General features: G+C 41.2%; 1 protein-coding gene across 11 annotated transcripts in view; it reads right to left on the reverse strand.

The window, feature by feature from the left end:
- Positions 1 to 16052, reverse strand: part of LOC131689490 (uncharacterized) — a 141193-nt gene that overhangs the window by 1944 nt on the left and 123197 nt on the right. For all 11 annotated transcript variants that reach the window (XM_058974602.1, XM_058974608.1, XM_058974607.1 and 8 more), the window contains 3 exons: positions 14075 to 16002; positions 13870 to 14017; positions 12884 to 13802 (listed from right to left, as the gene is read on the reverse strand). In XM_058974602.1, coding sequence (XP_058830585.1) covers positions 12884 to 13802; positions 13870 to 14017; positions 14075 to 16002 — 2995 coding nt within the window. The remainder of the gene's footprint in view (positions 1 to 12883; positions 13803 to 13869; positions 14018 to 14074; positions 16003 to 16052) is intronic.

The following is a 16052-nucleotide window of genomic DNA, read 5'->3' on the forward strand; positions in this document are numbered from 1 at the left end:
AAAAAAAATTAAAGGGTTGTGTACAGGACACGACCACGGTGACATTAAAAATGTAGCTTTTTTCAAGAGCGTGCAAATTAATTTTATCTATCACACATATCGACTCACGCTCTTGTTCACTCGCCTGTTTTCATATGTTACAATTTGCTATATACCCTCCCCATCAAAACATAATTTATTGAAGGTCTTTTAACGGTAATCTATTAATTAATCAATTATCTCACTAGGTGATTGGCATTATTTGGCTGATCCATCTAGTAAAAATAGGCTGGTCTGTCCAGAAAAAATATTCAAAAGAAAAGTTCCATATTGAGAGCTGTGATGAGGAAGCCCACGCCCGCCAACGGAAATATACAGATTCTCCATGAAATATGAAATTTCATTTTCCATTTAAATTTTCAATAATGTACTAATGAACTTAAGTAAACAATCTTAAGTTTAAGTATTTCTTGATCGATTAGTGGTGGAAAAAATGAAATTATTTGATAAATTACATTGTTATACAACGTTCGCACTACCAGTTAAAACGGGTTTTTATGCTATCTTGGTGACATTTTTCTTGTTGCTAATTATTAAAACGTGTTATAACTCTGTAGTGTTAACATTGTATTATTGAACCAATTCTGCAACGTTTTATGTTATATAGGTGTTTTATGTGGTAATAGGACTGACATAATTATATCTTCAGTACAGCGGTTTGTTTCATAATTTAAAACAAATTTATTTTAAAATTTAAATTAGTATACCCAACCGTTCTATTTGTTGTATACTTTTAAACGCAATTAGAACTGTGTTTTAAATACATAGGGTAGGACAGATATTCTGACTGGATAAACTGGGAAAACAATTTTATGTCCAGTAACGCTTAAGACATGGCTTGAATTTGAATCGAAAAAGAACACCCGCTTAAACTGCTGCTGGGACGGTAAGTTCTTTTTTAAAATTTTCTGTTGTGTGCAGTACGAAACAAAAGTGTTTGAAATTAGAAAACAAAAAGTTCTGCTGGGAATGTGATTGTTTCCGATGCAATTACACTCAAATTTTTCACGCAGGGGATACACGCCGTGTAAATGAAAACCGCGTAAATTTAAAAAAACGCGTTAATGAAAACCGCGTAAATTTCAAAATCCGCGTAAAAAACCTGAGTGTACTCTCCTATATAAAATACTACGCTGCTGAACAGTGCAATAACTACAGAAGCACGTTGTCAGATGCCTTACTCATAAAAAACATATAACCGAAATATGAAACATGAAAACCAATAGGCTCTTTACCCTACACAGCTACAAAGCGCCGTAAACATGGATTAACAAGTTACAACGCACACGCATGCATAAAAATAAATAAAAAAATTTCAAACGCAACACTCTTAAGCAGCACACACCGTATTGAAATCCAAACCACCCCACCCACCCACTTTGCAAATCATTCTGTGACACCGTGCTGGTGCCCGAAAAATCCGCACACGGCCACCGCTGCCGAAAATGCATAGCTTCTACCGCTTAGTGTAGTGCCTAGACGCTGCAGCCATGATCTTACCCGTTCGACATAAGAACAAAAACTGATTCAAACGGGTGACGCGTACCTCTATTTATAAACTAACCGTATATGGTTTAGTCACTTAGGTGCGAGTGTGTGCGAATGCCAACGTTGCCGAAAATCGATAACGCTTATTGCATCGCCCGGAGAAGACGTTGCTCGTGTGGGATAAGAGCAACAACTGATTTAAACGGACATGCGTTGCTTCTATTTATGACTTTTCGTGTGTGATTGAGCCACTAACCTACCCTCTAATGACGGCTGTGTCTGAGAAATCTGCATCACGAATGGTAATTTTCCCGTTTTTCGTGAACTTTTTAATTTTACCAATTTTTAAAAGTCTACTTTTATTGGGGAGATATTAAATTATTATCAATATTTGAGTTAGGTGTTTCTGAATCGGTTGGTGTATGAATGATTAAAATCCATATAGTAATATCGGAGTTATAAGCGTGCAAACCTTACATAGTTTCGTTACATGGGAGATAGTTTAGATTTTAGAATGACACCTAGCCCCAGATAGTGGAGTAAGACATTTTTAATGTCAAAAATTATTATGTTTCCATCATACAAATATTAGCTTTCGAACGGTAAAATTTCGTTTCTGTTGCATTTGGTACGGATTTCATACAGGTATTTCGCCATACTGTCGGTTGGCATAGCTGTGATTTAGCAAAACGATTGCCCTTTTTTGTTGGAGACGGACCACTGCGACCAATATTTAGATCTATTGTGGCATGCCCCTTTCCTTAATCTATCAGGAATCAGTAGCGTCTGGCTCAAATGGCACGTTCCCCATGTTGATCGGAGATTTGTGCCTCCTTAATCGAAGTGTATTATCAACTATGACATATCACTATTGATGAATGATTGTCATTATTGAAATACACACTCTTCCCAACTAGGCACTACACTTCGGATGAAATATATTATCTGTTTGGGCTCCAGTGTTCCTTTACCGAGAACTCTAAGTCAGCGTTGCATCAGTGCACTGCATTCGCAGAGCAAATGCTGTGATGTTTCACTTTCTGATCCGCAGATGCGGCATGTATCGTTTGTAAGTTTACCAATCTTCATAAGATGATATTTACTCGGACAGTGTCCTGTAAGTAGTCCTGTCATGATGCATAGTTCTTTTTTATTTAATCTAGGTGAAATAAATTTCTTTGATTGTCGCAGTCCAGTTATGGTACTCCAATTGTTGTTTATAGCTGTGATCTCCCATTTTTTCAGCTCCATTTTAAGGGCACACGATGAGACTCCACAGAATGGTTCTGGTCCGATAAAATTAGTAGAAGACCCTCTTTTTGCTAAATCATCGGCTTTTTCATTCCCTGCAACTCCACAATGTCCTGGAACCCAGTACAAATTGACCTGATTTTTCTCGAATGGTCGGAGTGCAAGGATGCACTCCCATACTAGTTTTGAGCGACATGTAGGAGCCCTTAGAGCATTTAGTGCTGCTTGACTGTCTGAGAAAATGCAGATATTTGCATACCGGTATCTTCTCTTCAGGCATACATAGGTACATTCTAGAATGGCATATATTTCTGCTTGAAAAACTGTCGGCCAGTACCCCATGGGAATACTAGTGTTTATTCCTGGTTCTGTAACACCAGATCCCGTCAAATGGTTCATTTTAGACCCATCTGTGTAGAAAATTACTGAGCCTGGACGGAGAATAGGGCCACCATGTTCCCCAGGTTGACCGTTCAGACTCATTAAATTTGTAGGGAGTTACATATTACCTGTATCCAATCTTCGTTTGTAATGACAAGGTTATTTATAGGGAAATCTTTCAGAACCGCAAGGTGTCCTGTTAAGTCTGCAGATAATAATTGTTTATGACGAGTTATTTTCAATGCGCTTTTTACTGCTTCTAATTTTATCGTCTGATGAAGCGGGAGGAGGTGCAGCATTGCATCTAGTGCCATCGATGGAGTACTTCGCATGGCACCGGTTATCGCTCCACAAGCAAGCCTTTGAAGTTTACCTAGCTTTGTTTTGATTTGATGGCCCTTATTACGGGTATCACTTCACGGTGTAGACGAAGTGAAGTGATCAACACCGTATTCCGGGTGTCACCTTCGTGATAAAATGTGTAGAGTTCATTTGAAGTGACAACTTGAATGAACTCGGTGTTATTATGAACGTCACGTCACGATCACTTTGTCGAAAAAAATGACACTTCGCGTGTATTTTTTCCACCAACATTTTCAAAGGTGAAAACCAGTCACGTAGAGTGAAATAAGACTAAAGTTTGAATTTTTAATGCTTTATTTATTATTATTGTGAATCTTTATAAAGTGCTTGGCAAGAAAAGGCAGAACAAGCGACAATTTTGCTGAGTTGTTGATTTTATTGTCAACAATCCCGAACTAGCCCGAACTAGCTAGAGGAAGCTAGTATATAATTTCGACGGAATTGGTACCTTCCCTCTGGTGAACTATTACGGATTCATTGAACAACTTGGGTCCTCGCACCCGTGCCGTTGCAGCCTGGCAATAGGTAAGTTCAACTGTTTTAGTTGTATTGTTTCCTCCTCGCATGTATTTGCAAGGATCGAAGATTCTAATCGATGCATACAAATATCCTCTTTTATTGTTTTTTTCTTGTCTTTTTAGTTCTGTCATGTATTATCGGTCGATAAATTGACAAGCGTAAGCATTTACTGTCCGCGGTTTATGAAACGCGCTCGACGTGAACATGGCTGTTGGCCTGCCGGGTGAGTTCCATCGAGTCCATAATGCAGCCGTAAGTACAGCGACATGTACTTACCTAGATATGCTGTTCATCAACGGTATCCACATCACAAACTGCGGTAAATTGCGCGTGGATCACCGAGATTTGCGGCAGGTTCCGGGAACCGAAAGTAGATGTTTATGGATGTGCGGAATTTTTACGTTTCGATGCGTGGAGTCAGACCGGTCCGACTCAGTCAGTTTTTCTCCTATTTCGTTGAAAATCGCAGCAACGCGCGATGGGTATTAGCTAGTGCCATATAATAGCGGAACTAGGGGTTAATAAGATCGTGGGGATAATTCAGAGTCCCTTGATTTCTCAGAAGATAGTTCAGATTGTTCTACTCGTTCTGCTAGAAACTATCTACATTAGTCAGACTCGGTATGGCATAACTCGATCTTTAGATGCATTTGAAAAAGCGAAAATACTGGACTGCGAATTGAAGAATTGTGTTGTTTTGAACATGTCGGTTAATAACAAAAACTTTACATCATGATGCATCAACAAATTAAACGAATTCGACCATCACAAAATTGTGTTGAATGTAATCGATTATGTTTATTGTGGATTGACCTTAACGCAACGTTCAAGATCTTGGCTTTGAAATCATGGCGGCGCAGCAGATATCTCTCCAGAACGCATTCATGCGACACATGACAATTAAAAAAGTTGGATCATTAGCCACCACCTGGAAATTTTAATCAAACCTGCTTTCCCTCGCTATTTCGTGCTTTAATTAGTAAAAGGGCTGGAAGGTGAAGTATATTTTTCAATATTAAGAGCCATACCCAAGCAACCAAAAGTTCGTATAAGGGAGCTGCATAAGCTTCTCGCTTTAAGTAATTTTTCAGTACGTTTTATGTTCTAATAGCGGCTTAAGCAGCTTTCAAGTTCCATTAAAGCTTAAGCAGCTTGAAAGTTCGATAAGAACTTCATGTGAACTTTAAAGTGTGCTTTTTAAGTATTTTCCGAACTTCTGGTTGCTTCGGTAGTATTCAAAAGAGAGCAAAGAGTAGATGGAAGAAAGTTTAGAAAAGCGTGGGATAGGGTCATATGAGCAAGCTTAGAGTTTCCTATTGACTTGTCTGCTACCGCAGGACCCATTGAATTGTCTGCTACCGCAGGAGATTCGGTTCCGACTACATGAAGTACAAAGTTGACTCCTGCGGTGGCAGACAAAAGGTTAAGTCGCCGGGAAACTCTAAGCTTGCTCATTTGACCCTATTCCACGCTTTTCTAAACTTTCTTCTTTCAACTCCTTACTCTCCATTAAGTACTATATGTCTTTTAATATGGAAAAATATACTTCACCTTCGAATCCCTTGCTAATTAAGTGCCGTTACAACAGTTAAAAAATTGACTCAAAAGGTCGTTAATAAAAATGGAAAAAAACTTCGAGCTTCTTCATTATAAAATCTACAAGGCAGGTTAATTCTCTCTTGTTCGTCTTTTTCATGCTTAGCTCTGTGAAAATAATAAAAAATCCAATTCAGAAATGTTTTTATTTTACGTGACTGAAATTCACCTTTGATGATGGCGAAAAAAATACACCGAAAGTGTAAATTTTTCGATTAAGGTTATTCTGAACATCACCTCACTGTCACTCTCACTTCACGGTGTTCATTTTAATCACGTCACTGTAGGTGACAACGGTAATAGGTAAAAACAAGTGAAGTGATGTGTAAGTGAAGTGAAAGTGAACGTGTAAGTGAGAACGGCAATAAGGGCCGATGTCTCTTTTGTTTTAGGCCACCAAACTAGCGAGGCATATGTTATTCTTGGTTTGACAATTGTGGAGTATAACCAGTAAACCATACTAGGTCTGAGACCCCATTTTTTACTGCACACCCAAAGAGCACTAGTTGCCTTGCTTATAACCTGCTCAATGTGTGCATTCCAGTTTAGTTTTTTTATCTAGTATCAATCCCAGATACTTTACCTCAGAGGACAATTCAATTACTGTTCCGTTGAGCAAAAGTGTTGATAAAGAATATTTCCTTTTTCGAGTAAATGGGATTATGATTGTTTTGAGGGATTTATGTTAAGGCCCTCCTTTTTACACCACTTCAAAGTGAAGTTTAATGCAGATTGCATTCTATTTGAGATAACAGTGTCAAATTTTCCCCTCACGAGGATTACAACATCATCTGCAAATCCAATCACTTCGTATCCCATTTCAGTTCATGATTTCAATAGTTCGTTTACAGCCAATGACCACAATAAGGGCGATAGAACTCCGCCTTAAGGGCATCCCTTATTTGTTTTCATAGTCAGTGTCGTATTTCCAAGCATGCTAGTTACTTCACGTTTTATAAGCATCGAGTTGATCCAATTTATTGTGTAGATATCGAACCCATGTTTCCTCATAGAATTCCGCATTGAGCTATGAGATGCATTGTCGAAAGCTCCCTCTATGTCGAGAAAGGCAGCCAGTGAAATTTCCTTTGTTACGATAGAATTCTCCAGTTTTCCGACCAGCATGTGTAACGCATCTACTGTTGATTTGTTATTTCGACATGCGAATTGAAACTTGCTCAGTGGAGATCGTTTCAAATATTCTGATTTAATATGTAGGTCCATCATTTTCTCTATTATTTTTAGAAATGTGGAGGTCAAGCTGATTGGTCTAAAAGATTTTGGAAGTGATTTGTCGCGCTTCCCAGCTTTTGGTATAAGTATTACCTTTGTTTGTCTCCAGCTCGTAGGTATATAATTTAGTACTAGACTTAGCCTAAAGATTTTCGTCAGGTGTGGAATAATATGCTGTTTGTTTTTTTGTAGTATTATTGGCAGTACACCATCCATACCCGGAGATTTGAATTGTTCAAAGGAATCAATCGCCCATTCAACTTTTGCTTCTGTAAATAAAGCACTGGCTATTTCATGAGCTTCGATATCAGCTTCATTGAAGTCAGGTTCTGCGTACATTTGATTTTCTGCTTGTGTACTATTTTTGGGAAATGAACCAGGAAAATGTTTCTCCATCATGATTCTGAATGTTTCTTGGGAATCGATAGTGAATGTTCCATCGTCTTTCTTCACATTACCAAACCCGTTTGTATGATCTTTAGACAGAGCTTTTTGTAGTCTTGCAACGTTGGGAGTTTGTTCAACCCGTTCGCACATTAGTCTCCAACTTTTTTTTCGAGATTTCCTAATTTCTTCGTTATAAACCGTTAGGGACTTTTTATACTCATCCCACTTTCCTGTCCGATTGCTCTACTTGTTGATTAATATCCCATAAATTTTAACTAAAGCTTTAAAATAGATTCTAACGTGCATGCCCGCATCATTTTCGATTGCACTCAGCCAACATACGGGAGTCTGTTCTGAAATCGACGACATCTTTTTACGTTTTCTGCTGAATATCATTTTAGTTTGTCTTTCTTCAGGCATTCGCGCCACATGTTCAATTCACTGTAGTTTGCTATGTTTTACAGGCATTCGTATGTCACGTGCCGCTCGTGATTTACGCCTTTGTGCCATTCTCCATTGAGCATACGATTATTCGATAATCTGCCTTCATCAACGGCCATGTCTCATGGCCGTACAAAGCCACTGCTAAATGAACAGAGTGAATTAGGGCGAGCTTGTAAGCTACGAAACTACAGTTTACTACGCAAACCGCCACTCATCTTCCTCGTACCGTACCCCATCATTTTCCATCTCAGAACCAATACCGTTCGAACTGACTCGTTATCTTTAAGCTACTTTGTCTTGTATCAGTTTAAAGGTAATCTAATTATCACAGGCTTTATTTTAAAATGCAGATACAATGAGATGAAGTCGAAACGCAAATTGCATAACTAATTTAGTTATAGGTGTTGTGCCCTTAAAGCGCATAAGTGGTTTAAAGCAATCCTCTCCTTAGTGGAGAAAAATAGTTTATACCTAAATTTGTCTCCACTAACGAGAAATAAAGCATAACGGCTTGCTAAGGCAAACCAAGTTTCGACTTTATTAATTCTCATCAGCTTAATTAGAAATCCTGTTCTTGTGGGACATCGCGCAGCATTAGGGATTTGCCCAGAAACACAAATAGCGTTTGAAACTAGCGTCAATCTGGTGCTAGCTTAGTCATGACACTAATGTAGTGTCGGATTTCGATGAGACAAAATCGAAACGCAAAATCCTAGCTAATTTAAGTGGATACAAAAACCTTTTGTACTACTCTTCGATCGGTTCCATGTCATCCGCGAAGCCAAGAGCATGTGAAATCTCATGGTGATGGATCCTTTCCTTTGTATAGTCGTATCGCACTTTCCAGTGCTATATTGAACAAAATAGAAAGAACATCGCCCTTGCTCCAATCCATCTAAAGTCCCAAATGACGTGGATGTTTTGCCGACTATTATGATGTTTCATTTTATTCAGCTTCGTTCGCATCACTCTTGTGGGAAAGCCATCTGAAAGCATTATCTGATAGTGACGTTTCACTGAATTGCACGATGCTTTGAAATCCACAAACAAAAACAGCAAATGCGGGCTTGCAGATGCAGGCATTTGAGAATTGTTGAGCACTCAGTAAATTTGAGACAAAAAAAGCGAAATAATATTACTGTGCCGACGTGGCGGAGAATAGGTGATAGATAGTCCTCAATACTGATCAGGAGTTCCTTTCCATCGAGATAGCAACAAAACCAGCGAAGAAGTTGTCAGTGAATACCGTGTTTATCTAGTTTGGCTATTGCGATATCATGGTTGATTTTGTCGTAGGCCGCAGATGATTCCATGTTAATAGCAGGTTTGCAGTCCGTCGGCGAATTCATCAAAAACATACGTTGTGAATAGTACTCACTAGTTTCCTTTCTCATGCCTCCACGTAAGTCTATTGATGACATTTGGTTGCTAGACAGTCGTCGGCTGGGAGCTATCAGCCTTCCAAACTTAAGTAGCTGTAAATTTATGCCTCAATTCAAAGTGTGGTGCGACCCGTGCCGAGGGATGAATGGCTGAATAGCGGGGGGGGGGGCACAACTTCGAACCTCGACCCTACGTAAAACTGCGCACCGTACAGTATTTTCGCCCTTGCTCTGTTAAGCGGAGCTCTGACAGAGTTGAGTTTTCCTAGTTATTGGTGGGAATAAAACGGAAAACACTAAGAAACACTGTAAACATGAGTTTGAAGGAGATTGCGGCTATAGAGGTGAAAGATAAGCATTGCACAGAAAGCAAACTTGGGGAGATGCTGAATATTGACTCGTTGTCCCCCATTTCGTCCATTCTCAACTCTCCAGCTAGGGACGAGGATAGGACAGTTGCCAAGGAGGACACAGACAAGTCCGACGGAGCAACCAGTGGGTCGGAAAGCTATGAGAATAACACAAGAGGAACACGGGCAACTCGATACTTAAACGGAACGCTATGACTGGCTGCCGGGAAAAGCCACAACTCGCTGGAGCACTAGGGTTGGCAAAAATCCCATAAAGAAAGGTACCTGCCAAGCGACAGCGTTCGACGGACACCGAGACGCAGAACAATAGAGGGCAGGAAGTAACCCCAACCGAATAAGATCCTTAACAGACACTATAAACTGAGCAGCGTCAAACCTTCAACGAAATCGCCAAGTCGTACTCGATGTTCATTATTCCGGTTGGGTGCCCTGCAAATACCCTCAGCAATGAACAATTGAATGCTACTCGATATGCGCTGACCGATAGCGTCATGGAGATGAGCTCAAGCAAAACGAGACCCATAGGAAGTTCACCTACCAGATGATGCCACAGTTGCGATCAAGCCCTGGGAAGACGCTTCATTGGAAGCCGTTGGAGCGTCGCAGATTCCAAAACAAGCGTTTTATATCGGGTATTTTCCCGGCAGTATCGAAAGGTTCGATAGGAACATCCTCTGCTTGGTGCAGAATCAGAACGACAGTTTCTGCACAGAACGCTGGAGGGTCATAAAGAGAAGCACGGTTCTCAAAACGGTAGATGAGGCTTCAATGAAACTGAAAACCTCTCAACACAACCAGTTAAACTAACAACACCAATACAATTAATAGCATTCGCTGCATCCAAGTGAATGTTCATCACGCAAAGGCCACAAACGTCCTTGCTACTGGAGCCGTGGGCAAATAAACATGAAATCTTTGGTTTAAATTCCTCAGTTCACAAGTTAGTATATTCAAAAGACTAGTCAACTCCAAGAGTTGTAGTTTTGATAAACGGAGCAATGCGATGGCGATGCGGATAAAGCACGACCATTTGAAATCGACCGCAGAAGTATAAAAAAGCCCTTTATCATTGGATGTGACGCCAATGCAAATCACACAATATGGGGTAACACGAATATAAATACCAGAGGTGAGTGCCTACTAGAATACCTTTCGCCAAATTAGTTCCGTGCGCAAGGGGAGGGTTTTGTGGGTTCAAACCCCTCCCATGACAGCTTTGAATTACGTTTGAAAAAAAAATTATAACTGCGATTGATATTGTACACACAATGTTATTTGAGTTCGGTCATTCTAGACACACGTCTTTGAAGAAACCCTGTCAGGGTGGCCGTAAAAGGATTTGAGTGAAGTTGGTCTGCATCGCTGGATCGGTTCACGTCTCGACCAGTTTCGATATTAAGAACAGGTGTGAGTAGATCGAGCTAGCAACAGCAGCTTATGAGAAAAAATAACGAACAACGCGAACTCGAAAAAAAATCGGGATATCATTGTCTAGAGAAATTTCACCGTAAGTGATCTCTGCGCTAGAGTAACTGAGAACTAAATGACATCGGTATCGGGAGAAATTCCGCCGCCGGAAAACTCTCAAAAGCAGCTATTAGATAAATAGGAAGGAGTATCGCCAAGACGGATAAGAAAACCTGCGAAGATGGTTGTAAAGCGATGTAAGTCGTTATTTTCGGTATTTTTGGATCAATTTTGCAGATCAGTTGAACCACAAAGGTTGAACAGCAAGCAAGAAACAGTATCAATAAAAAAAACTCGAACGATTGACATAAAATAAAAAGAGCAAGAGCACAATCCCTCCTGAACTATTACCTAACGATGGCCCTGGAAAGATAAGGATTGAGAAGAACAAGACATACAGGTGTGGTCGGTAGACTTACTATAAACAACCACAGTAAGAGTCCGACACTTCAAGATAGCAGTCATTGTCCCAATTTATTGAGCCAAGTCGACAGAAGACTGAGCCCTCCAGGCCCCGGAAAAAAAATATTCAACGTTTGAGGGTAGAGATGCACCGAATAGTACTATTCGGTTCTCAGTCGAATACCGAATATTTAATGTTTAATTATTCGGCGTACCGTATATTCGGCTTTAATCAAAATCGGCTGGTATTCGGCCCGAATATTCGGTCAACCGAACATTCGGTCGACAGAATATTCTGTGCATTGCTAGTATTTTGTATATATGTGTTTTATTTTATTTTGTTCCTTTTAAATATTTCATGAATATTAGGCCATTACCTATCATATTCGGCCGAAAGTCGGTTTTTATTATTCGGCGTACCGTATATTCGGCTTAAATTAAAATCGGCTGGTATTCGGCCCGAATATTCGGTCGACCGAATATTCGGTGCATCTCTAGTCAGGATTGTGCTGGACTCCATCCTAACAGGACGTGTGCGGCATCACAGAAACTGGCCTGTCAGATTTTCAAACCATCTCTAATTAAATGGGCTATCAGCACTTTTGAACCCCCCGACCCTGATAATATTCTTCCAATATTTCTTTAAAATAATTTATCCGGATCTACAAAACATCCTGAGAACCAGTTTTATTTTTGGGCACCACAGCTATAAGCTGGAGAAAAGTTAGGGTAATTCTTTTACCAAAAAAAAACAGGTAAAAAGACTCGATATTATCCAAGACCTATGGACCTATCAGTTTGACATCAACACTTGTGAAAATGATGAAAAAACTTCTTGAGCACTATATTCGAACGGATCACTTATCGAAAGCTCCGCTAAACAAATATCAGTATGAATATCCAAAGACAAATCTACGGAATAGTCCTACATGCCTTAGTGACACTTAGAGTGCAAAGGGCTAAACCACTATTGGATGGAGATTTAAATGGTCAGCGGAGTTTAATAAAGGACCTCAAAAACCCTTTCATGACCACAATTCTAGATAAAATGGAGGCTAAATCGAACTTTGAATCTTATAAGAGATCCACATAGTGGATCCTCGGATATGGGATGTAGGGGGTCCCATACTACCTCAAGGTACAATATCATTCTATACGGATGGTTTTGAAATGGGTTCGGGAGACTACAGACCAAGAACTAAAGAAGCAATATCAATGGGAAAGTGCCTTACAGTTTTATAGACAGAGGTATATGCAATATACACCTGCTCGAAGGTCTGCAGGAAACAAAACTTCAGACATGCAAACATCGCAATCTTTTCAGTCAGCCAAGCAGCACTGATGGCAATAAGGTCATCGAAATGTGAGTCCAAACATGTTTAGCAGTGCATCACATCTTCACAACAACAGGCAACTCGGAAAAAAGTAATGATATTCTGGGGACTAAGCCACTAAGGAATCGGTAGCAACGTAGTGGTCGACGAATTAGCCAGGCGTGGTCCATCAAATCGACCTTTCTACTTGGACAATTCAATTATTAATCTAAAATATAGCACTTACTGTTGACATTCTGCACCGGAACCATCTGCTGAGAAATTGGCATCGAAGCGGGTACCATTTGTTGCCCCATTGGCTGATGTTGTTGCTGCTGTGCCATTTGCATTTGATGTTGCTGCTGCTGATGTTGTTGTTGCTGTTGTTGTTGTTGCGGTTGCTGCTGCTGCTGCTGCATGGACTGGTGATACTGTTGTTGTTGTTGCTGTTGTTGAACAGTCTGTATATGTTGCTGATGTTGCTGTGGTTGCATAATGGGCTGTTGGAAAATTTGTTGTTGTTGCATAGGAACTACTGGAATCATTGGCTGTTGCTGTTGTTGAGGAAGCTGCTGCATTTGCTGCTGCTGCAATTGTTGTTGTTGGAGTTGTTGCTGCATCTGTTGATGTTGTTGCTGATGCTGTTGTTGTTGCTGCTGCTGCTGCTGGTGCTGTTGTTGCTGCAACTGTTGTTGTTGCTGCAGGTGCTGCTGCTGCTGCTGTTGTTGTTGCTGCTGCAGTAAGACAGATGCAAAACTTGGCTGAATGCTTTCAGTATTTGGAGTCTTCGGAATAACCAAGTTAAGCTTAGCTTCAAGATCGTTTGCTGTGGGTACGTCACAATATTGATGTTGTTGCTGCTGCTGTAGAGGTTGTTGCTGTGCAGGGAATGGCTGGCAAGACTTTTCGTCCGTTGGGGATGAGTTGCTGGGTTTCGTTTGCTGAGCAAAATTGTGCTGAGTATCATTATGATTGATGAGTAACGGCTTCATCTGGGGCTGTTGTTGTTGGGGTGGCTGACTCTGTGGTTGTGCCTGGTCAGTTTTGGGAGATTCTTGTACGGTTTGAACCTGAAAGCGGGATACCTTGCGAATCATTGGTTTAGCCTCATTCGGAAACTTAAGTTCCGCGTGTTCAACCGACGGACTAGTCACGGCAGAATTATGCTGCAAAATAAGGAAAAAAAAAGATATCAGAAAATGACAATTCATATTAAACATCAAGTCAGGCTACCTGTGTTTGTAGTTGCTGTTGTTCAAACGCAGCCAGCTGCGGAGGCTTAGGATGCTGTGACGGTTGCTGCACCGCAGGCTCGTTAATTTGAGCGGACGTCAGTTGAGCTAGCTTCTGGTGTAAGTCAGCCAGTGAGTTATTTGCAGAGCTAAAAAAGAAAGATTATAAGTATCAATGATATACCATTGAAAATAAAATAGCTCACCTGTCTATCCGATCGACACTCCCTTGATTGGAAAGTCGTTTATCTTGATCACGTAAGTTGGGAGTACTGGTATCGCTTCCGGCAGCACTTACTGCTGCAACTGAGTTTGGCATCGAGCAGGGTTGAGTTTGTGACTGCTGCTGTTGCAGAAGTGGTTGTGCATCTATCGGTTGAACATTTATATCTGCCGAGGTTCGTCTTGAGTTGTAAAGTGAAATGTCCTGTGAAGCGGGAAGCGTGTGGAGTAGATGCTGTTGTGGCGGCTGTTGTTGCTGCTGTGGTTGTTGCTCAATAAAGGCTGGGCTGCCATCAGTAACGGACTCTTGGGCGATCTCCGATTGGGATTCGGGTACGTACTCCTGTGCTTGATAAAACTGTTGCTGGACGAGGTAATCATTGAGTAGCTCTTGCTGCTGGATCGGTTGTTGTTGCTGTTGTGATTGTTGTAGCGAATGTGCCGACGAGCTGGACAGACTAGCAGAGGAAGTTTTGCTCGTTATCACATGCACGTGGGTTATATTTTCGAGACCTATTTTCAACTGTTCGAGCGTTTCTGGCATACGACTAGGCAAAGAATCACGTGATGTATGATCGATTGAGACCTGAGTTGAAATAGATGACGGTTGAGATTGTTGCTGCTGCAGTTGCTGTACTTGCTGCTGCTGGAGCACTGCTTGCTGGTATTGCTGCTGTTGTGCCAATTGTTGTTGGTACATTTGTTGCTGCTGTTGCAGTTCATATTCTGCAGCTACCAGCTCTGATACAAATTGAGACTGTTGCTGTTGTTGAAACTGAAGTTGTAATTGCTGCACCTGTAGCTGATATTGTTGCTGGGCATGTAGATCAGCATCTTGCTGAGCCTGTTGTTCCAACGCTAACCTCTGCTGATAGATATCCATCTGCTGCTGTTGCTGTAAAAGCATTTGCTGTTGAAGAATTTCATTCGATGCCTGCATATAAGCCTGTTCAGTAGTTGCCTCCGCTGCAACTTGTTGCTGTGGTTCAGCTGCGAATGCGGACTCGACAGCTGTAATCGATTCCTCGTTTTGTGCCTGTGGCATTGGCGAATCAACGGCAGTCGGTTTAGTATCGTCTTTCGGTAGAACAACCGGTGTGACGGAAAATCGGGACATTTTTCGTTCCCGTCGCTGCTGCTGTACTACATTTTCTACGCCCGGGGAATCGACTGGTCCATTGCTAACTGTGGCATTGTTCGTGGTGGTAGTAGTAGTTGTAGCAGTGGGAGTACTAGTAGCAGACACAGATACCTGTTGTTGGCTGACTACTTGTTGACTAGAAGAAATTTCAGTATTACTGTTAGTAGCAGTGATAGCGGGTTTACTATGCTCGTCGTTATTTGCTAATGGCACTGTAATAATACACTGATCCGTTATATCCACCCCGGGCTCTTGTGTTCCCGAGACGGCTGCACCTGAATCCTGCTCCAGTTCGTTATTTACAAGTTGTTGCTGCATCTGACTGCCCGAAGTGATCGTATTTTCCGGGGTGTTCTCATGCGAATTGTAATCTGTACTAATGGTACTGGTTTTCCTGGAGTTTTCGTCGCAACTACTGTTATTATCATTTGTCCCGTCGTCCATCAGCACGTGAGTTACGGTAGTCATTTCTCCGTTCCCTCCTCCCAGCTCTCCAATCGTTACAATATCCTTCAGATCTCCCTTCGAACCGTGATCTTCCGAGGCACCGTTTCCGGTGACACTGCTGCCACTTTCGACCGACATCGTTTTCTGCAGTTCTCCGTTGGTGTCCGAAGCGGGAACCCCACCCGGCTGTTGCTGAGACAATGGCGAAGACGAGGCCGATGAGTTGGTTGTGCTGGACACGGCCGTAGCCAGCGCTTGCCGGTCGATAATGGTCGGGTCGAACATGTGCGAAAAGTTTGAAGCTGTGGTTGATGTTTCATCACGCTGATGTGGTAGATAAAAAGGTGTATTAGCTTAAGTTTTGTATGTTAGAA

Source organism: Topomyia yanbarensis, chromosome 3 (assembly GCF_030247195.1).
Source record: "Topomyia yanbarensis strain Yona2022 chromosome 3, ASM3024719v1, whole genome shotgun sequence".
Classification (NCBI taxonomy): domain Eukaryota; kingdom Metazoa; phylum Arthropoda; class Insecta; order Diptera; family Culicidae; genus Topomyia; species Topomyia yanbarensis.